This window comes from Sus scrofa, chromosome 6, assembly GCF_054392235.1.
Source record: "Sus scrofa isolate SSC_HxYL_T2T_F1_AM1 chromosome 6, Sscrofa_HxYL_maternal_Yorkshire_Landrace_v2.0, whole genome shotgun sequence".
NCBI classification, from domain to species: Eukaryota; Metazoa; Chordata; class Mammalia; order Artiodactyla; family Suidae; genus Sus; species Sus scrofa.
This window is the reverse complement of record NC_139388.1, coordinates 18,512,003-18,533,444: the sequence shown is the minus strand read 5'-3', so window position 1 is coordinate 18,533,444 and position 21,442 is coordinate 18,512,003. Positions and strand designations below refer to the sequence as shown.

At 43.7% G+C, this 21,442-nt stretch overlaps 2 protein-coding genes across 15 annotated transcripts in view; both read left to right on the top strand.

Moving 5' to 3' along the window:
- UTP4 (UTP4 small subunit processome component) overlaps window positions 1-18,890 on the top strand; it is a 42,016-nt gene extending 23,126 nt beyond the window's left edge. For 3 of the 7 annotated variants that reach the window (XM_084959745.1, XM_021093876.2, XM_084959741.1), the window contains 6 exons: window positions 31-187; window positions 3,260-3,366; window positions 5,142-5,237; window positions 6,799-6,984; window positions 8,761-8,871; window positions 10,164-10,365. In XM_084959745.1, the coding sequence (XP_084815871.1) occupies window positions 31-187; window positions 3,260-3,366; window positions 5,142-5,237; window positions 6,799-6,984; window positions 8,761-8,871; window positions 10,164-10,280 (774 nt within the window). In that variant the 3' untranslated portion in view covers window positions 10,281-10,365. Of the gene's footprint in view, window positions 1-30; window positions 188-3,259; window positions 3,367-5,141; window positions 5,238-6,798; window positions 6,985-8,760; window positions 8,872-10,163; window positions 10,366-12,719 lie in introns of those variants that run through there. The other 4 variants (XM_084959744.1, XM_084959743.1, XR_014805586.1 and 1 more) reach the window with 3 other exon arrangements.
- SNTB2 (syntrophin beta 2) overlaps window positions 18,871-21,442 on the top strand; it is a 99,292-nt gene continuing 96,720 nt past the window's right edge. For all 8 annotated transcript variants that reach the window (XR_014805594.1, XR_014805593.1, XR_014805590.1 and 5 more), the window contains exon 1: window positions 18,871-21,365. Coding sequence is in view for 2 of the 8 variants with exons in the window: in XM_084959747.1 (XP_084815873.1) it covers window positions 20,702-21,365 (664 nt within the window). In the remaining 6 variants the exon portion in view is untranslated. The remainder of the gene's footprint in view (window positions 21,366-21,442) is intronic.

Sequence of the window (21,442 nt, the reverse complement as noted above, 5' to 3'; positions counted from 1 at the left end):
GTCTGGTTTTTACTACTCGTTCCCTCCAAGGTTTCCAAAATGCCAGCGTTCCTTCGCTCTGCCCTTCATATTTTGTTTTCTGAAGATTCATCAAAACTCTTTGTGGCATCAAGTCAAGGTTCTCTACATATCATTCGGCTGCTGGAGGGAAGCTTCAAACACCTGCATACTTTCCAGCCTCAGTCAGGTGAGAAGGTGGTCAAAGGAGAGTTGTCAGTCTGCGATGTTTCCTTTTTTTCCTGTTTAAACCTGCATTGTTGGGGGTTCACTGATGCTCTTCACCCTGCAGACACTCCACACTTTCTCACATGTTTGCGATTTAAAGTAGGAGGAGATACCTGGGAAATGAGCTTGATGAGATCTGCAGTGTTCCTCACACCTACTCTTTTCTCACTGGGTTTTTGTTTCCTTATTTGGGGGCCAGAGAAGTTTCATCATCCTTCTTGGAGTTTTGTTAGCAGAGCAAGAAGAACGTTAAAATCATCTATAATCCTGACACCCAGAAATAACCACCACTATTATTTTTTTATATCTCTAGTAGGCACTTGTATATGAGTATTTTGTGGACATGTTAATTTTTTGGTTGTTTTTATAAAGATGAGTTTATACATTTAATTTCATTACTTGTTGTAGTGTTTATGACCACTTTTCTGTGTGTTTCGAGAACATGAGTATGCATGAATGAGTGGCTGTGTCTAGATAACTATTGGCAAGTTAATTATTTAAGGACTTAGTGCCCAGTACTTTCCATGGGCCTTTTTTCGTCTCCCTTGTCCTGGATTTTAGTGGCTTCAGTGTTATGTAGACTCTATGAGTTTGGAAAATCAGCTCTTCAACTCGCACTGTTCATAAGCTGCTCCAGAAACAATCAGGAAAAGCAACATACAAATTAGAAGTCTGATGAAGTAACTGACAGTATTTACCAAGTACCTATATATGGTTTTATTATAAAGCTTAGATTCTAAGGGGCCTGAGGTGACTTCTAAAAATGTTTTGCTATTTACTTGACCCAGAAAACCCCACAAAATCATGTAAATCAAGAGGTTCAGGGAGTTTCCGTCGTGGCTCAGTGGTTAACAGATCTGACTGGGAACCATGAGGTTGCGGGTTCGGCCCCTGCCCTTGTTCAGTGGGTTAACGATCCGGCGTTGCTGTGAGCTGTGGTGTAGGTTGCAGACACGGCTCAGATCCCGCGTTGCTGTGGCTCTGGCGTAGGCTGGTGGCTACAGCTCCGATTGGACCCCTAGCCTGGGAACCTCCATATGCCGCGGGATCGGCCCAAGAAATAGCAAAAAAGACCAGAAAAAAAAAAGCAAGAGGTTCAGATCTTCACGTTCACTTTAAGAACAACTCGTGAAACTGCCCAGGCCATTAGGGGTATGCACATTTGAAAAGCCACCAAGTATCTGAAGGATGTCACTACAGAAGCAGTGTGTGCCATTCTGTCATTACAGTGGTGGGGTTGGTAGGTGTGCCCAGGCCAAACAGTAGGGCTGGACACAGGGTTGGTGGCCCAAAAAGAGTGCTGAATTTTTATTGCACATGCTCGAAAATGCAGAGAGTAATGCTAAACTTAAGGGCTTAGATGTATATTCTCTGGTCATTGAGCACATCCAAGTAAACAAAGCCCCCAAGATATAGCGCAGGACTTACAGAGCTTGTGGTCAGATCAACCCTTACATGAGCTCTCCCTACGCCACTGAGATGATCCTTCCTGAAAAGGAGCAGGTTGTTCCTAAGCCAGAAGAGGTGGTTGCGCAGAAGAAAAAGATATCCCAGAATAAACTGAAGAAACAAAAATGTATGACCTGGGAATAAATTTCACAAAAATAAATGCAATCAAAAGTAAAAAAAAAAAAAAAAAAAACACTTAGATTCTTTACCTTGCATTTAGCACTTGTTTGAAATTGGGCAGTGCAGGAGTTCCCTTGTGGCACAGCAGCTTAAGGATCTGACATTGTCGCTGTAGCAGCTTGGGTTGCTGTGGCATGAGTTCTCTCCCTAGCCTGGGAACCTCTGCATGCCACGGGCACAGCCAAAAATAAATAGATAAATTAAGCTCTGCAATATGTATATAAGTTTATTTTATCCTTTCCTTATATTCAGGCTGGTTTCTTTACAGCCTTCAACCCTATGTATTCCTATCCTTGTCATTTAGGTCACACAGTTCTCTATCCTTTTCTGCCCACGTCACTTATCACTGTCTGGTTTATGTCTAGTTATTAAGCTTTTTCATTGTTTAGGGATGTTATACGTAGCACTTATCTTGGCATATAGCATCACTATCTGATTTTTATCCCACATGGATCTTCGTGATGCCAGATTGGTTTTAAATTCTTGAATGACAGAGATGGCTCATATGTGCCCATGTTCCCTTAGTGCTAAATGTATAGAAATTAAAGATATGCCTCAAGGAGTTCCTGTCATGGCTCAGCGGAAACGAATCTGACTAGTATCCATGAGGACGCAGGTTTGATCCCTGGCCTAAAAAAAAAAAAGATATGCCTTAAGTCTATTGATCTTGCTGCTTGAATCTTGGATTAAAAATCATTTGGGGAGGCAAAGTTCCTGTCCTGGCTCAGTGGTTAACGAACCCAACTAGCATCCCTGAAGACAGGTGTTCGATCCTTGGTCTTGCTCAGTGGTCTGAGGATCTGGCATTGCCGTGAGCTGTGGTATAGGTCACAGACATGGCTTGGATCCAGTGTTGCTGTGGCTGTGGCCTAAGGTGGTGACTACAGCTCCGATTGGACCCCTAGCCTGGGAACTTCCATATGCTGCGGGTGTGGCCCCAAAAAGCAAAAAAAAAAAAAAAAAGAAAAAAAGTCATTTGGTAGGAGAGGAGTTGAAACAGTTAAGGTAAAGATTTTGGTGGAAGCTCTTACCCTGATTCTCCATTCTCATGGTAGGCATTGTCTCAATCCTCAGCAAGTACTCTTTTATGATTTATATCTCTCTGGTTCCTCTATGGCTGATTAAATTAAAATAGTAGGCAGCATCTAGAAGTTATTTGCAAAACTATCAAGAAATTGTCCTGTCAGTAATTACTATTATTCTTTTTTTTTTTTTTTTTTTTTTTTTTTTTTTTTTTTTTGGCTTTAGGGCCACACTCACAGCATATGGAAGTGCCCAGTCTAGGGGTCGAATTGAGTTATAGCTGCCAGCCACAGCCACACCAGATCCAAGCTGTGTTGCGACCTACACCACAGCTTATGGCAACACTGAGTTTAGAAACTTAACTATTGTTCTGTCCTCACAGGGACAGTGGAATCCATGTGTCTTTTGGCAGTCAGTCCAGATGGAAATTGGCTAGCTGCATCAGGTACCAGTGCTGGAGTCCATGTGTACAACGTGAAACATCTAAAGGTGAGCATGGTGTTTAGTAGCAGCAAACAGGAGGAAGTTGGCTCCTCAGAACTCAAGGCAGAGAGTTCCTGCTGTGGTGCAGTCGGATAAGAATCTGGCTGTGGGAGTTCCCGTCGTGGCGCAGTGGTTAACGAATCCGACTAGGAGCCATGAGGTTGCGGGTTCGGTCCCTGCCCCTGCTCAGTGGGTTAACGATCCAGCGTTGCCATGATTGTGGTGTAGGTTGCAGACTCGGCTTGGATCCCGCGTTGCTGTGGCTCTGCATGAGTAGGCCAGTGGCTATAGCTCCGATTGGACCCCTAGCCTGGGAACCTCCATATGCCGCAGGAGCAGCCCAAAGAAATAGCAAAAAGACAAAAAAAAAAAAAAAAAAAAAAAAGAAGAAGAATCTGGCTGTGGCACCTCAGGTGCTGCAGAAGCCTGGGTTCTATCCCCAGCCCAGTGCAGGATCCTGCATTGCCACAGCTGCTGGGTAGGTCACAGCTGTGGCTCAGATTCAGTCTCTGCCTGTGGGCATAGCCATAGGAAAGAAAAAAAAAAAAGACTCAAGGCAGATTGATATGACCTGGAAAATTACTGAACTTTTTTTTTTAACCAAGACTTTTTCTGTTTTACTTGTTTGGAACCCAAAAGCTATAATGTGACTTTAAAATCAGTCATTGGGAACAGTGAGACTACTCATGCAGAAATTTGAAGTTAAGGATTTATGGGTAATGAATCTACATCCAGGTTACTTCTGTTGTTTGAGGAGGAAAATTTGATTTATCCAGATGAATAGATGCAGATAGTAACAGTTTCTTTGAAGAGCTTGCCTTGCAATCTCAAGCTATTTTAAAATTAAGCAGAATTCAGAATAGCAGGAAAACATTTTTTGCTAATTAATAATGATATTCATTCACAGATTGAATCACTAATGATTCCTTACAAGTCCTGATCTTTATCTGAATGTCAGATAAGAGTTCCCCAAAACTTACAATAGGCATTAAAAGTTTATAGAACAACATCAAGCCTTAATATTTAATGGGTTTAGTTATTAATTGCATGAGTTAATCTGCTCTTTGAGCCCTTGCCTGGCATTTAAAAAGAGTGTTCCTGTGTATTGGTGCACATGCCTTGAAACTGGACAAAAGTGTCCATGGCTTGGCATTAATTTCTTTTTTTTTTTTAAATTTCTTTTAAATCCATTGTAAAGCTGTAGATTCCCTATTCACTGACACGTTTATGAGCAGTTCATACAGATGTAGATACAGGAGTCCCACTGTGGCCCAGCGGTAACAAACCCCACTAGTATCCATGAGGATGCAAGTTCAACCCCTGGCCTCGCTCAGTGGTTTAAGGATCTGGCTTTGCTGTGAGCTGTGGTGTAGGTCACAGATGTAGCTCAGATCTTCAGTTGCTGTGGCTGTGGCGTAGACCCGGCAGCTATAGCTCTGATTTCATCCCTCAGTCCCTAGCCGGGGAACTTCCATGTGCCGTGGGTGCAGCCCTTAAAAAAAAAAGAGAGAGAGAGAGAAATGTAGACATGGCAGGGAAGGCTTTACTCTGACATTCTCTGTGAATGCTGTCAATTTTGTTAGAGTTTAAAATGCATTGAAAGGAAATAAAACTAAAGTTTGTTGTTTGGAGAAATGCCTGACATTTATGGGAACTTCCACAGAATAGACCCTTTTAAGTTCCAAGGAACACTGTTTTAAAACTACTGACCTAGACATGCAGTCTTTCCTGAGGGAAGGAATCCTGTTTTAGAGTTGTCTTTGTGTCTTATTTGTTCCCAGCTTCACTGCACTGTGCCTGCTTACAATTTCCCCGTGACTGCTCTGGCCATAGCCCCCAAAACCAACAACCTTGTCATTGCTCATTCTGACCAGCAGGTAAGAAATTCCAGTGCTTTCTAATTCCCTCCTAATAGATAGTGACTTAGAAGCTGAGATAATGACAGTTTTGGAAAAACTTTTCTTTGAAAGTACTGGAGACCATAAAGGTAGTTGTCTCTTGTGTGAAGTGAAGCTTCCACGTGTGGCCTGGGTGCATCATAGGCCAATTATATCCATTGGCTGGATGGGGTACAAGGAGATGGTGAAACACTGAGCTTCTAGAATAACGAGGTACAAGAAAGAGGAAGAATTTTCAAGGGTTTATTTTACTGATTGTATTTAAGCTAGAGATGACGTGGACTCAGATTAGCTGGAAATGGGAGGGAGTAAGATTTTGAGAGTGACTAAAGGATCATATAATTTATATCCACTTTTGCTGATGAAGAAATCAGGCCATAGTGAAATCAAGTACCCAATAGCCAAAACTAATGCTTTGTCAGCCATTTTTTTCCATACCAAATTGTAAGGAGAATGTAATCTTTAAAATATCTGAGCTACTGAACACATTATGAACTTAATACTTGCAATCCTCACCTCTAAAATGGGCTTGGTAATACCTTCCTCCTTGTGCTTTGGGAAAGATGAAATGTGATCCAGGAAGCACACTTAAGTAGGCCACTAGGCAAATGATGGTTGCCACTTTGATTAGCAGTATTTCACTCACACGTGCAAACACATTCGTGTTCTACCTAGAAAATGAAATCTCATTGGCATTATTCAGTCATTGAAGCTCGTGGAAAATTTTTTGGTACCTGTTTAATTAACAGAGATCAGTAGAGTTGATAATACACAGTCCTGTGAGAGTATCGGGAAACAACACATATTACATAAATTAGTATGTCCCCTTTAGAGGACGTTTTGGAAGTATCTAAAAGAATTTTAACAACAACAACAACAATAACAAAAGACAAAAAAAAAAAAAAAAAAATTTTAAACCCACATAATCTTTGATTCACATGTCCCAATTCTAGAAGTTCTTCCTATAGATGTATGCTTCCAGGTATGCAAAAAGACACTGATAGAGATAATCATTACAGCCTTATGTGCAGTACTCAAAGATTGGAAGTTCATTAATCAGACTAGGCAAGTAAATCATGGTACATCCAAGAAGTGGGTGGATTATTATGTGTTCTCCAAAGGGGGCATGGGTGACGTGTGTATACATTGATATGGATCATATATCACGGGTCATACGTATATGGGTCACACAGGATATAATGCTAAATGAAAATGCAACATACGGAACAGTTTTTATATCATGCATAAAATATCTCTGAAGAGATGTAAACAAGAAACAGGCTGTTTTTTGTCTTGGGGAGAAGAGATAATAAGATTGCAGGAAGATTTTTCATTATAAACCTTTCTGTGCTGTTTGAATTGTTTATTCTATAATTTACCTCTTAAATATTTTTTAATAAAAAAAAGAGAAGGTAGTGAGAATGCATATGACTGAATATGATACAGTCAAGATTTGTACACATATTTTCTGGTTAGAGATGACCCTCCTGGTCTTTCTGGGTATCCGCCTGCATTTCCTCTGTATTATATCCTTCCCCAGGTATTTGAGTACAGCATCCCAGACAAACAGTATACAGAATGGAGCCGGACCATCCAGAAGCAGGGCTTTCATCATCTTTGGCTCCAAAGGGATACTCCCATCACACATATCAGTTTTCATCCCAAGAGACCAATGCACATCCTTCTCCACGATGCCTACATGTTCTGCATCATCGACAAGTCATTGGTGAGTCCGTCACCACTACCATCTGTGCTCTCACTGGTTCTGCTTTACATAAGAGTCTTTACATTCTAAAAGCAAACAGGGACAGTAAATTAATGGAGAATCAGAGTAAAGGTTGTTATTGTATTCTTTGGAGGAGAGGAGCTTTTGTTTTGCAGACTTTGTTATTTTCATTCGCACTGTCCTGAGGCTCTCAGGGAATGGGTGGGCGTTGTCTACTGGTGTTTGCTGAGTTGACCATTTCTCTGCTTTGCCTAAGAGCATGTAAACTTAAGTAGGGAAGTGATTAGGTCCGTGTTCAGAAAGTGACCTCAATCAGGGAATAGTGTTGGTTTGGTTGAATCACTTCTGTTTTTGCACCCTGGGGTGACTGCGTGATGCAATTTTATTAAAGAAGATACAAGAGTTCCTGTTATGGCGCAGTGGGTAATGAATCCGACTAGGAACCATGAGGTTGCGGGTTCGGTCCCTGCCCTTGCTCAGTGGGTTAACAGTCCGGCGTTGCCGTGAGCTGTGGTGTAGGTTGCAGACACGGCTCGGGTCCTGAGTTGCTGTGGCTCTGGCGTAGGCTGGTGGCTACAGCTCCGATTCAACCCCTAGCCTGGGAACCTCCATATGCCGCGGGAGCGGCCCAAAGAAATAGCAAAAAGACAAAAAAAAAAAAAGAAGAAGAAGAAGATACAGGCTGAGTTTTTGACCACTTGTGCCCCTTGGCTAAATAAACTGAAACACTATCTGCAGGCTTGAGGAGTTGGTCTTAATGTCTTGAAAAAAGGCCAGTTAGGAAAATTCCATTCTTTGTGGCTGTGATTTAGGTGGGATGTGAGCTTTTTTTTTTTTTTTTTCCATTCTAGATTCCAGCCTCTGCCAGCTGCTGTTTTGATTCACCCCAAATTTCATGTCTTTTTCTGCCAGGCACTTTCTTTCCTAGGAGTAGTGTGAGCTGTGGCCATGCCTGTAATGTACTTTGGGCTTAGATTATTACAGCCAACACAGAGTGTTTGGGGCATATCTGTGAAGGTGGAGGTAGGAGGAACACAGGGAAAGCAGCAGATGGCTCTAAAGGAGCTGTGCCTGGTGATGTGTCACTGGAACTCATCTCTTGGGCCCTGTGTCCTCTGGGTGTGGGAAGCAGAGCTGGCTAACAAGTGCCTTGTGCAAGATGAGTGATACAGGAAGGGCCCCTCCCACTCCCTTGCCTCTTTATAACTCAGCCTAGATCAGCCCATGTTTTTCCCCAGGCGTTGGTGATAAGTCCATCACTTCCTCATGCAGGGCAGAGCTATTTCCCAAGGAACTCAGAGATGAAATATCACTTGCTTGGCCAGAGGCCGTCTCTCGAGGTGTCAGTGACATCAGTGGGGGTGGCTTGTGTTGCACTTTCCCCTGGGGAGAACTTCAGTCACTTGGCCAGTCCGTGACCTGGTTGGGGGAGAGTCTAGAAAGCAGAGCCTGCATGAGCTGTTTCTGCACATGCCAGTTTGTTCCTGTCTCCCAAAATTTACTGACAAGACTGGCCAGAAGCCCCAGCTGGGCCCTTTGATCTTGCTGGCGTAGAGTACCAAGCTGTCTTTGCCACATACTCCACCCGTATAGTATAGTTGGATGAGTGGCTCCAGCTTTCTTCCCGAAGTAAGAGGAGTCAGAGTCCGTATGAAGTGCTAATATAATGGTTAGAAGATGGTGTTTCCCTGAAAAATCACTATAGTCCTTTGGTCTTTGGAGGCCCACTAAAAAAAAAAACACAATGATTTAAACAACATATTTTTGTCTTTTTAGCCTCTTCCAAATGACAAAACCTTACTCTACAATCCGCTGCCTCCCACAAATGAATCAGATGTCATCAGGAGGCGCACAGCTCATGCCTTTAAAATTTCTAAGATATATAAGGTAAAATATCTTGCATTATATTCTGGGTGGTTGGTTCCTTGTGATATAATCAAAATATAATCAGCTCCACAATAGGAAGACAAGAGTGCCTTCATTTTACATGCAGACAGCCTGGTTTGGGGAAACAGGTGATCTTTCTGAGGCCATCTGTCCCTTAGGTTTGTAGTTCATTGTTCTCACCTCAGTATATTAGAAGCAGGCACATCATACTGCACCAAGATGAAATATATAGGTAGTGAGAAATGATGTTGGAGCTCAGTTGGGGTCTTTGTGTTGAAGCTGGCTTTTCTTTATTTTAAAATTTGCCCTATTGTTTTAATTTTTTATTTATTGGTTGTGGCATGCCCCGGCCTGATGTGGGATCTCAGTTCCCAGACCAGGGATTGAACCGTGGCCACAGCAGTGAAAGTGCCAGGTCACAACCACTAGACCACCAGGGAACTCCCAAATCTGGATTTTAAATTTGACTTCCAATGGAGAATGTTCCACAAGATAAAGCAAATAAATGGAAGTCATTGAATTTATTATGATGTTCCTTTCTGGGCTAGGTTATAATAGAACAAATATCGTTTGAGTTTTTGATACTGCAGTTATTTGTGCCAATTCAGAAGTTCCATATTCATGCTTCTCAGATTAGAGTTCCTTGGGAATCCTGGAATGTTTCCCTGGGAATCTGCAGAATTTTTTTTAGGGGGGGGGGGCATCTGTAAATTATTCAAGTTTGAGTAACTTTTTGATGTATTTGTAACTTGCCATTTGTCAAGAGTTTAGGCTACAAAGCACTCTGTTAACAATGATTACTAAGAAATTAAAGAATCACAGATTTTCTCTGTAGAGAAACATGAAAAATCTTACTGAAATCTTATGTGATTGAACTCAATTAAAAGCTCACAACCTGGGAGTTCCCATCATGGCTTAGCAGGTTGCAAGTCTGACTAGTTTCATGAGGATGCGGGTTCGATCCCTGGCCTTGCTCTGTGGATTAAAGATCTGGCGTTGCTGTGAGCTGTGGTGTAGATCACAGACATGGTTCAGATCTGGCAATGATGTGGCTGTGGCGTAGGCCAGCAGCTGCGGCTCCAATTCAACACCTAGCCCTGGGAACTTCCATGTGCTGCAGCTGTAGTCCTAAAACCAAAAAAAAAAAAAAAAAGCTTTTGAGTCCTAGAGCAGGATTGTCAGAGGTTTGCATCCTTCCAGCTTGAGTTAAGCCAACCTTTTAGCTCTGTTAGTCTATTCAGGACTAGCCCTAGAACCTGACTCCTAGAGGAATCATTATCATCTCTCCACAGCCTCTACTCTTCATGGATCTTTTGGATGAAAAGACACTGGTGGCGGTAGAACGGCCTCTGGATGACATCATTGCTCAGCTCCCACCACCCATCAAAAAGAAGAAATTTGGGACTTAAAACAAGGCACTGTCTGTGTCCTTTCTTAAACTGTCTACCCTGTTTGTTTTCACCAATCATGATAATAAAACAAAGTTATTCTTTAGGACTAGTTATTATGAATGTTATTTTCTAAAATGCTGGACACTAGTTTGCCTTCATTGACTGAAAGTGAATGGAAACTCCAAGATATTTGTATTTGGGATAATGTTCCAGTTAACTGTAAATTCATCCAACTTTTTTAGGATCCTGTTCTTTAGAACCACACTATCAGGGAAAAAAGGTAATGGTTACCCTCTATTCCTTCACATTTGCTTGGGGCTTCAGAGGGCTGATTACTTTCATTATCTGCCAGCCTCCAGCCTAAAGCCCATGCAAAGGTGTGGGGACTTGCTCAAAATTGCCATTGAGGGCAGAGGAATGATGCTTGCTTATTCAAAATAGTCTAACTGGGGAGTTCCCGTCGTGGCGCAGTGGTTAACGAATCTGACTAGGAACCATGAGGTTGCGGGTTCAGTCCCTGCCCTTGCTCAGTGGGTTAACGATCTGGCGTTGCCGTGAGCTGTGGTGTAGGTCGCAGACGCGGCTCGGATCCCGCGTTGCTGTGGCTCTGGTGTAGGCCGGTGGCTACAGCTCTGATTCGACCCCTAGCCTGGGAACCTCCATATGCCGTGGTAGCGGCCCAAGAAATGGCAAAAAAAGACCAAAAAAAAAAAAAAAAATAGCCTAACTACCTATAGTGATAATCAGCCTTATGTTTCCAGAAAGAATTTTAACTGTTGTCCTCTATCTGAAAATAGATGCCCTTGCCCTTTGGTAGTGAGCTATTAATTTTATTTAAAAAGAAAAAATCATAACATGTGGGGGGCAAGAATGGATATGTGTGTATGTGTAGCTGATCCACTTTGCTGCAAACATGAACCTGATACAGTATTGTAAATCCACTGTAAATCAATAGTGGCCATTTTCCTTAACCTTGGGGGTAGGTACCAGAAAGTCTGCCATACATCTCACCATTTCTGTTCATTTTTCCTCGCTTTGACATTGTTATTCCTGTGGTGCTATCAACTGACAGGTTTTAATATGATCTTTTAAATTAGAACTAAAGTACTTAAGAACTAAAGTAAACCTGAACTAAGCAGATGGATTTCTCTCCCATCTCAGTGGATGTATTCTGTTGCGGACCTGTGGAAACCCGATATGTGTGGTTTTGTTTATTTGTTTTGGAGATGAAGGGCTGTAGGGCAGAGAAATATGAGGGTTCTGATGACATCTTGAGTAAAGAGCTGGTGAAAAACATTTTTGCTGAGATGAACCCCACCCTCCAGTTTGGAAAGGAGAAAAAAATGTGAGAATTTAAAGTAGGTGTGTGGGAGGAGAATTAGAGATAATAAGAGAGATAAACAGAGCCCAATAATTTATAATATAAAGGACAGCCTATTTCAGGCTTGCTAAGAGAATGAGGTTTGTAATGGGTGCCGCTTCTCTGCCCCACCTGTTTATGTTTTTCATAGTGATAAGGGTAATTTAAACAAATAGCTGCAACTTTTTAGGTCATTCGTGCAAAATAGCTTTCCTTTCCTCTTACTTGAATAAATTTCCTTAGACACATTCTTCTAGTCGGCATTAGACTGGACTCTTACAGACTTATAGTAGATTAAAAGATTCTGCCCTTCCTAAGAAATGTTTTGTTTGTTTGTTTGTTTTGTCTTGTCTTTTTAGGGCCGCACCAGCGGCATCTGGAGGTTCCCAGGCTAGTGGTGTAACGGAGCTGTGGCTGCCGGCCTACACCACAGCTCACAACAACGCTGAATCCTTAACCCACTGAGCAAGGCCAGCAATTGAACCTGCAACCTCATGGTTCCTAGTTGGATTCGTTTCTGCTGCGCCATGGCAGGAACTCCTAAGAAATGTTTCAACTCTTCTTTTGTGTGATTGAAACCAAAGTTCAAGTCCCTGATCTACATTGAATATGACCAGAGGGAGGCTGGGATGCCTTAAATATTAACTCACTTGCTTTTCACTGACTGTAGAGCTTCAAATTCAGAGAATCTTTATTATTTGGAATCTAGTTTTAAGACCTGTTTTACTTAACTTTAAACATATTTTGAAACCTTGTGGATTGCAGAGGGTGTAGTTCTGACAGAGAGGGCTCACAGATCATCTGAGTAAAGAAATAAAACTTTCTGAAAGTAGAAAACATTCCTTTGCCACATTTCCAGCCAGTGATTTGGACTTCCATAAATGGTATGGGAAGTAAAAGCTTTGGGCCTTGAAATTCTTCCTAAGTAGAGAACTTTGAATACAAATGAAGCAGAAACTGATTGTGGCAAGTTAGAGAAATTGGGGGAAGGGAAAGCAAAGCAGTATTAAGTAAGCGGGACACTTAGGTGCATGTGTTTTAGGGCGAATTTACTTTTGGAATTTGTGTAACCTAGACACATTATGTTTCTGTTTCAGGCATTTGCAGACTGCTGCTCAGACTCAAGTTCTGCAGAAAAATGTTGATCTGAGACCAACTTAAAAAAGGTCTTCTTTGCTAACCTGACTCAAATGCTTTAAAAATTCACTTTCTCACATAGTAGGTAATAATCGGATCAGTGAATGGATGATGCACCCTTTACCATGGAGATGACAGCAAATTAAACTGAGAGACACTAAAAACTTGGAATATCGGAAGAAAGTTAGCAATGATCTAGTTTGGAGGATTTTAAAGCTTTTTTTTTTTTTTAAGCATCAGAACTTTGTTCAAATGGGACTTTATTCTGAACTGAACTGAAATCAGAATTTTTGGGGGTTGGGAGAGGGAGCAAAGATTTCTGAAAGAAATCCATGTGCCTCTTGGCCTCATTTTTATACTTATGGAAATGGAGACCAAGAGAAGAGGTGATGTTTCCCAGGGTCACACAATGGTTCATCGGAAGCCAAGGTGGCATTCTTGCAATTATTCTCCCACTGTCTCTTGGGACCCAGTCATAAATATGATTAGCAGGCATGGTATGCAAAGGATCTTCCATTCCTCAGGCTGTGTTTAAGTATTTCCTGCTCTGGATGAGCACTTGGTTTAGCTGTAAGAGTGCGTTCTGTGCACAGTCGTGTGGGTAAACCATATAGAGAGTTGTAATGACAACCTAGTACGTTATCTGCTAGGGGTCATGTTGTGGTGTTTCTCTAGGGTTAATTCCTAGGAGTGGAAGTGCTTACATATATTGTGCTCATTTTCTTTCATTTTTAGCTGCCCTTTGGAGTGGCTGCATATTCATCAGATGAGTTTGAAAGCACTCATTTCCTTACTCCTTGCCCCTATAGTGATAGGTGCTTATTTATTTGTTTATTTTTGCTGCACCCAGGGCATGCAGAAGTTCACGGGCCAGGGATCAAACCCATGCCACATCAGTAACCAGAGCCACAGCAGTGACAACACTGGATCCTTAACCCATTGAGCCACCAGGGAACTCCTCTAGTGATTGACTTTAGTTTTAGCCCTTCTAATGGATGAAAAATAATATTTTATTTTGCATTTCCCTGTTTCTAATTAGGTCACTTTTTAATGTGTTTTGGCCATTTATTTATTTATTTTTTTGTCTTTTGTCTTTTTGTTGTTGTTGTTGTTGCTATTTCTTGGGCCGCTCCCACGGCATATGGAGGTTCCCAGGCTAGGGGTTCAATCGGAGCTGTAGCCACCGGCCTACGCCAGAGCCACAGCAACGCGGGATCCGAGCCACGTCTGTAGCGTACACCACAGCTCACGGCAACGCCGGATCCTTAACCCACTGAGCAAGGGCAGGGACCGAACCCGCAACCTCATGGTTCCTAGTCGGATTCATTAACCACTGCGCCATGACGGGAACTCCCATTTATTTATTTTTTTGTTTTTTTCTTTTGTGGCCACCCTTTGGCATATGAAGTTTCTGGCCCAGGGATCAGATCCCTGGCAGTGCTTGCAACCTATTCCGGATTTGTGCTGGGCCAGGGATCAAATCTGCGTCCCAGTGCTGCAGAAATGCTGCTGATCCTGTTGTGCACAGTGGGAACTCCTGTTTTGGCTATTTAAATGGCTAATTGTGTAAATTGCATAGTCATGGCTTCCCTTTCTCCTAATGTGTTGTCTTTCATATTTCAAGGCATTTTATGGTGCAGATCAGTACAGTCCAGGAAGCTCTGGTGGTAGAAATGTTCAGCATCTGTGCTATGTAGTAGCCATATGTGGCTCTTGAGCACCTGAAGTGTGGCGAGTGTGACAAAGGAACAGGATTTTACATTTTTAATTTAAATAGCCACCTGTATTGGAGTTCCCTAGTGACCTAGCAGTTAAGGATTTGGCGTTGTCACCGCTGTGGCTTGGGTTTAATCCCTGGCCCAGGAACTTATGCATGCCACGGTGGCCAAACAAATAATAAATAATCGTAGTGGATTTCTTACTGGACAGCACAGTACATATTGAGGCTGCTTTATGTCAGTCCTTTGTCTTTAGAACTTAATACTCCTGTAACATACATTTGTTGAGTGCCTGCTATATGTTAGGCACCAACAAACATAAGATGATCTCTCACCCCTCAAGAACTTCACAGCCTGGCTGGAGAGAGAAACAAGCCGCTCAGTATTAGAGATGAGCACAGAGAAGGGGCACCTAACCAGTGAGTTGAAGGTAGGATTTAGTCCTTGAGAATTGGGTAATTAGCAAGGTGGAAGGGAGAAGAGGCCTTCCTGCAGCATTCTCAGTGCCCAGGTCTGAATTGAGAGCCTAGACTGTCCAAGGGTTTGCCAGTACTTCATGTGGTTGAAATGGAAATGGAGGAGAATGAGGCTGAAGGGCAAGCAGGGCCTACAGTACTGGAAGTGTGCATATCCCCTTCAGGAAAGCTGGCCCTTGGAGGGTAACAGCTTCCCTAGTGCTAATAACTGAGAATCAGGTGAGGTTCCTGGAAAAGGTAAAAGCAGAGTGTTTTCCACAGAGGAAAGCTAATCAGCTTAGATAAGCAGATTTGGGTAAAGAGCCCTTAAGCCAATGTGTAGTGAGAAATAAGGCTACATAGCAGTGGCTGATCATTCACAGGAATTGCTGCTGTAGTGCAGTGGGTTAAGAATCTGACTGCAGTAGCTAGGGTTGCGGTGGAGGGTGCGGGTTCTATCGCCAGCCCATCACAGTGAGATAAGGGATCTCTGTTGCCACAGGTCACAGCTGCAGCTCGGATTATTTAGTCCCTGGCCTGGGAACTTCCATTTCGGCATGGGTGCAGCCATTGGGGGAAGAAAAAAAAAGATCATTCAGTGGAAGACATAGTTGAGAACCACTCAGATTCAAAGGAACATCACAGTAAAAATGCCCATTTGTGTGTATAAAGGGCAGAAGAGACTGGAAGTTGGGGAGGCAAAAAACAGGCTGTTGTAGAGGGCACAGGTTTCTTAACTTGACATGTGTATTACTTTGCTACGGCTCCCATTACACTATCACAGACTGGATAGCTTAACAGAACTTTATTTTCTCATAATTCTGGAGGCTGAAAGTCCAAGAACAATGTATTAACAGGGTTATTAGTTTCTTCTGAGGCCTCTCTCCTTGGCTTGTAGATGGCTTTTCCCCCAGTGTCTTCACATGGTCTTCCTGCTGTGTGTCTGTGACCTAACCTCCTAAGGACAACAGTTGTATTGGATTGAGGCCCACCCTAATGACCTCATTTTAATTTAATCACCTCTTTAAAGACCCTATCTCCAAACATAGTCACATTCTGAGGTAGTGCTCTGAGTCTGGGCTTCAACCTATAAATTTTGAGGGGACACAGTTCAGCCCATAGCAGTCTATGGAAGGGCTTTAGGGACTTTACAAGCCCCCAAATTTGAGTGCTGAATTTTGCACAAATGTGCATTTTCTGAAGTGTGTTCACAGCATGCAGCTGATTCTCAAAGGGATCCATGATCCCTTTCCAGTTGGTTATTTGCATCAACTGTCTTGGGAGGAAGCTAAAACTCTGAGACCTGTTAAGGCCTGGAAATGCCACAGATAGCAATAAACATGATTTGGTGTTCCATGGTATATGAAAAATGAGAGTTGAAGCTGACTATAAGACTACAACTGTTATTGTGAGGCACTGCAAATTCTGTTAGAACTAGTATTGGAGGAAAGTGGATTTTTATTTTTGGACCCCTTATTTGAATTTCATGGGAAATTATATAATTTCCATGATTGTCAATAGACAACACTGGTGATTTTCCATAACTAAGTGGATTCAATGAAACTAACCTTCTGTTTGTTATATCCTTGCTAATATTTTCCTAAAAAGAAAGTCACAGAGCTACAAAACTGTCACCAGCTGCTTCTCATTAGGAATGTGGTTAGCAGATGTGGGTTTTCATAGTTGTAACACATGAGATAGTTAATCCATTTTTGTGGCTTTCAGATGGACAGTGATTTATCTTGGCGGGATGAATTTTAAAATGCGCTTGCATCAGCTAAAGGATATATGTACCTTTTCCGCTTTCGCTTCATATTTGTGCTGGAGTAGAAAAATATGATATTTCTCCCGGAAGGCAAAGTCGTACTGTGTTGAAAGGGACAATTGATCTCACTGTCCTCTAGCGGGGGAAGAGTTTTGTGTGGATACTTTTCCAAAGTTGGGTGTTGGATTGGCTATTTTACAAGCTTATTTCTCCCTTCGCCTCTTCTTAAGCAGCAATTGAGCAGCTCTTGCTTTTGTTCCTCTGGCATCAGGCCGCCTTTGTGGTATGACCTTCAGGCTTGCTAAGGGCTGCAATTTTGCCTGGGGCCCTCCTTCCTGATGAAATTACACAATACTCAAACCTTGGAAGCAACCCCAGATCTACTAATTCTTTCCTTTGACGGGCTTTTGGCAATATGTATTCCCTTTCAGCCACAGTGTAGTTTTATACAAGATCTGTTTGTCACCGAACTTAATTTGGCCGTTTGCTGTTTAAGGCTGGAATCAAATCGCATTATGGCAGACTCATTCTTAGATAAAATATAGACAACTCGAATTTCTACCAAAGGTTTTATTGTTGCTGCTGCTAAAGGTCAACAGGTGACAATAACAGCAGTAGTACTTTTTATGGAACTCTTACAGTGCCTCAGGGTCAGTGATGCTAAGCGCTTTGTAGGCAGCATCCCAGTCAACCCTCACCAGCATCTTTCAAGGTGGAAAGTATCTGAAGTTTTCCAAAGAGACTGAGGCCTGTGATCTTAGCTCTTGACCATTGTCATACAGCTAGTAAGTGGCCAGACTCTGATTTGAATCTTGTGCTTTTTTTTTTTTTTTTTTCTTTTAGGGCTGTACCTGTGGCACATGGAGGTTCCCAAGCTAGGAGTTGAATCGGAGCTGTAGCTGCTGGCCTTCACCACAGCGACAGCAACGCCAGATCAAGCCACGTCTATGACTACACCATAGCTCACAGCAACCCTGGATCCTCAACCCACTGAGCAAGGATGCTGGTTGGGTTCGTTAACCACTGAGCCACGATGGAACCCCTGAACCTTGTGCTTTTAATTACCATGCTATATTGTACACCTACCATGAGGGAAAAGGGGAAAAAAAGACTTTTGAAAGAGCACAGAAGCTGAGCCTGTGTCACAGAATGAAAGGAAATTATGGAACTGAGAGAGCTAATCCAACCCCCTCATTTTGAAGTAGCAGTGATACCTGCCCTGTTCTGAGAAAACAGGTAACAGCTTGAGCAGAGGAGAAAACCTATTGATAGGTGACAGGAATAAAAGGTTATTAGGAATTATCTCAGCCATTCCCTTTTTTTAGAGGTAGATAAAATAACATGCCTGTTCAAAGAATTATCTGAGCTTGTCTCGCCACCCCTAAGAAACTGTGGAAACAGATGTGTACTCCTTTTATTTCAGATTTCATTATCCACAGTAAGTAGATTTCCACTGACTACTTGAGATTTCCTAGATGGCAATTTTCACTCTGCAAGGAACCAATAACCTTCAGAGGGATTATTTGAAACGACTACAGCACAGGAGGCATTGAATTTCAATCAATCACATGTTTAATGAGTTCCTTCTCGGCAAGGCAACAACTTTGGAATAGTGGGGAACAAAAAGAAGTCAATGGGCGGTCCCTGTCCTGTATATCATAATATACTTGGACAGACAAGCAAGGCATAGAATAAAATTGTTCAAAGGGAAAATCCCAACAAAGTGAGTAGGCAGAGAAAACGGGGATGAGCTCTTGCTAGGTGGGAAAGTGAAAGGGGCAGAAAGTGTTTGGAAGGATGGACCCCAGCAGGAATGTGCAAGGCATCCTTGGAAGAGATTGACTGGATGAGTGTGGCCAATCCGAAAGGAGTGATGAAGGAGAATGTGGAAAATTAAGTTCTGATGGAGGACCTTGTAAAAATGGCTGAATAGTTTAGACATTTTTTATGGATGTACTTTGAAATAATTTAAGTAAATATCCCCCAATAATCCAAATATCAATCTCTATTACCTCCCATCTTACCGGGGTTAAATATTTCATTATATAACCTACTGTCTTATGTAAGTGCCCTCCCTATTTAGGTGGAAGATCTATGATTTCCTCCAACTCTTTTGACCAAAAGGTCTTGACACTTTTGGAAAGAAATTCCAGCATTTCCCTTTTGCTAATAAAGATGTCCTCAAGTGCCCAACCTCTGGGTGATTACATATGTAAACGTGCTCGAAATGTGCTCATTCTCTAAGGAGACAGCTGCCAAGTGCTCTCTAATAAGTAGAAGTTTCGCTTAACTCAGGCCTCTGGGGGCTCCCGCCTCAGCTGGAGCAAAGCCAGAAATGTCTGTGACTGCAGGTGCACTTGGGCACATTGGGACCTGCCAGAGCAGAGAGCGGGCCTCACTGCAATTGATTGAGGAGAGGGCCAGAGGGTTGAGCTTCTGCTGATGTCTGCAGCTTGGAAAATCCCACTCCGCTAATTGCAAAGAGGATTCTGCTGTAATGATTTTTGGAGTAAGATACTTTTCTCATTTTGAATTCTTTCTTCATTTGGGCTCTGAGTGCTTACCAATCTTTCTTTTTTTAAAAAAAAATTTTTTTTAATTGTTTTAATTCCTGGTATAGGAGGCTCTTTGAAAGTTTCTGCCCACACATGAGTGTGCATTTGTAGATTGGTTCATGGACATGGCTTACGAGCTTCAACATGTACTTCATGAGCAAGCAGGTATACAGCCCCTTTCACAGGAATTGCTGCACACTCCCTCTGTTGGCACCACTGCTCCCACCCCTGCCTGCCCAAATGAAAATATGGGCATTTTGCTTTTCCTGAAAAAAAAAAGGAAAAAGGGCACAGTGACCTCATGTTGAGATCTCTCTCAGCAGCATGATTTCTGGATCCTCACTTTTGAGGTCTAGAGTATGGTCTAGGGTGTGTATGTGTTTGTTTTAAAGCACTGGAACAGGAAACTGGGAGACCAGAGATGTTTTGTTTCTTGTGGACACTGGGCCAAAGCCTTTGGCTTTCTGGGCCTCAGTTTCCTCAACTCTTCAAGCCAGGAAACTGGAAGAAGCAGGTGAATTTTATCACCTACAGCTTTGGACAAAAGCTGCTGCAGGCTTTGCACTGTGTAATCAGTTTCTGGGGACGCTCATATGCACTTGCCCCAGTATAAGGCCCTGGCCTCCAGGGTAGAAAGTCAGATCTACAAATTCAATTCCAATATTTGGTTATTTGAGTCTTTTTACACTCATATCCTTATATTTCCATGGACCCTGCACTATTCACATTTGAATTCTGGCATCTTCCTAAGTAACCATCATTCTGCAAATATCTTTGAGGCCTACCTAATGTGGCTGCAGGGCTAAAGAAAACATGAACCCCTCTGGCATTACCGGTATTACAAAGCAGAATGACAAATGCTTGGATTCATGCCTCTAGACTTTTGCTTATGCAGTTCCCTCTGTTCCAGTTATTGAGCTTCCATTGTCACCTCTGTGAAACTGACCCCAGGCTCAACTACTTCTACTCCGGTCTCAGGGCTTTTTCTACATGTCACTTAACCACATAATATCACATCAGGTTGGTTGGTTCTCTTTTTTCCTCCCCTACTAAACCGCCAGTTCTCGGCTGTGGTAGTTTTGTTCATCTCACCTCCAGGCCTCAAAAGGAGCCCACAGCGGAGCATTCAGTAAATAACTTACTTAGTAAGAACCAATCAATGCAAAAGTGAACTTGCAACTCGGAGGCTTTCAACTTGCAGGCTTGCAAAGTGTCTTGTGAAGCTGATTTTGCTTTCCATGCCCAGGCAGCTCTGGTGCATTAAACGGTACAGGTCAGAAGCTGGAGGGTGTAAGGGTCGGAGGCTAACGGAGGGAGAACGTGAGACCGAGCCCCACTTCGCTTGAGCTGTGAACTGCAACCCACCGGACCGCAGGCAACTCCTTAGACCTCCCGGAAGCGTCCCGGCCGGCCTCTCCCCACCGCTCCGGAAGGTGGGCGTGGCCTCTCATGAATAATGAATCACCGCGGGGGGAGGGGCCGGGCCCGCCCCCTCGGGCGGGAAGGGGGAAGCGCCTAGGCTGCCTGACTGGAATGAGGGTAGCTGCGCCGACTGCGGCGGCGGGAGCGGGGCCGGCCATGGCGGTGTGGACGCGGGCCACCAAAGCGGGGCTGGTAGAACTGCTCCTTAGAGAGCGCTGGGTCCGGGTGGTGGCCGAGCTGAGCGGGGAGAGCCTGAGCCTGACGGGCGACGCCGCGGCGGCTGAACCAGAGCCAGCTCTAGGGCCCGCGGCGGCCGCCTTCAACGGCCTCCCGAACGGCGGCGGCGCGGGCGATTCGCTGCCCGGGAGCCCGAGCCGCGGCCTGGGCCCCCCAAGTCCACCCGCGCCGCCGCGAGGCCCGGCGAGTGAGGCGGGCGCGTCACCGCCGGTGCGCCGAGTGCGGGTGGTGAAGCAGGAGGCGGGCGGCCTGGGCATCAGCATCAAGGGCGGCCGCGAGAACCGGATGCCGATCCTCATCTCCAAGATCTTCCCGGGACTGGCGGCCGACCAGAGCCGGGCGCTGCGGCTGGGCGACGCCATCCTGTCGGTGAACGGCACCGACCTGCGCCAGGCCACCCACGACCAGGCCGTTCAGGCACTGAAGCGCGCGGGCAAGGAGGTGCTGCTGGAGGGTGAGCGGGGCCGGCGGGCGGGCAGGCGGGCGGGAGGTGCTGGGCTGGCCGGCGCTCACTTTGTTTCTGCCACCCTG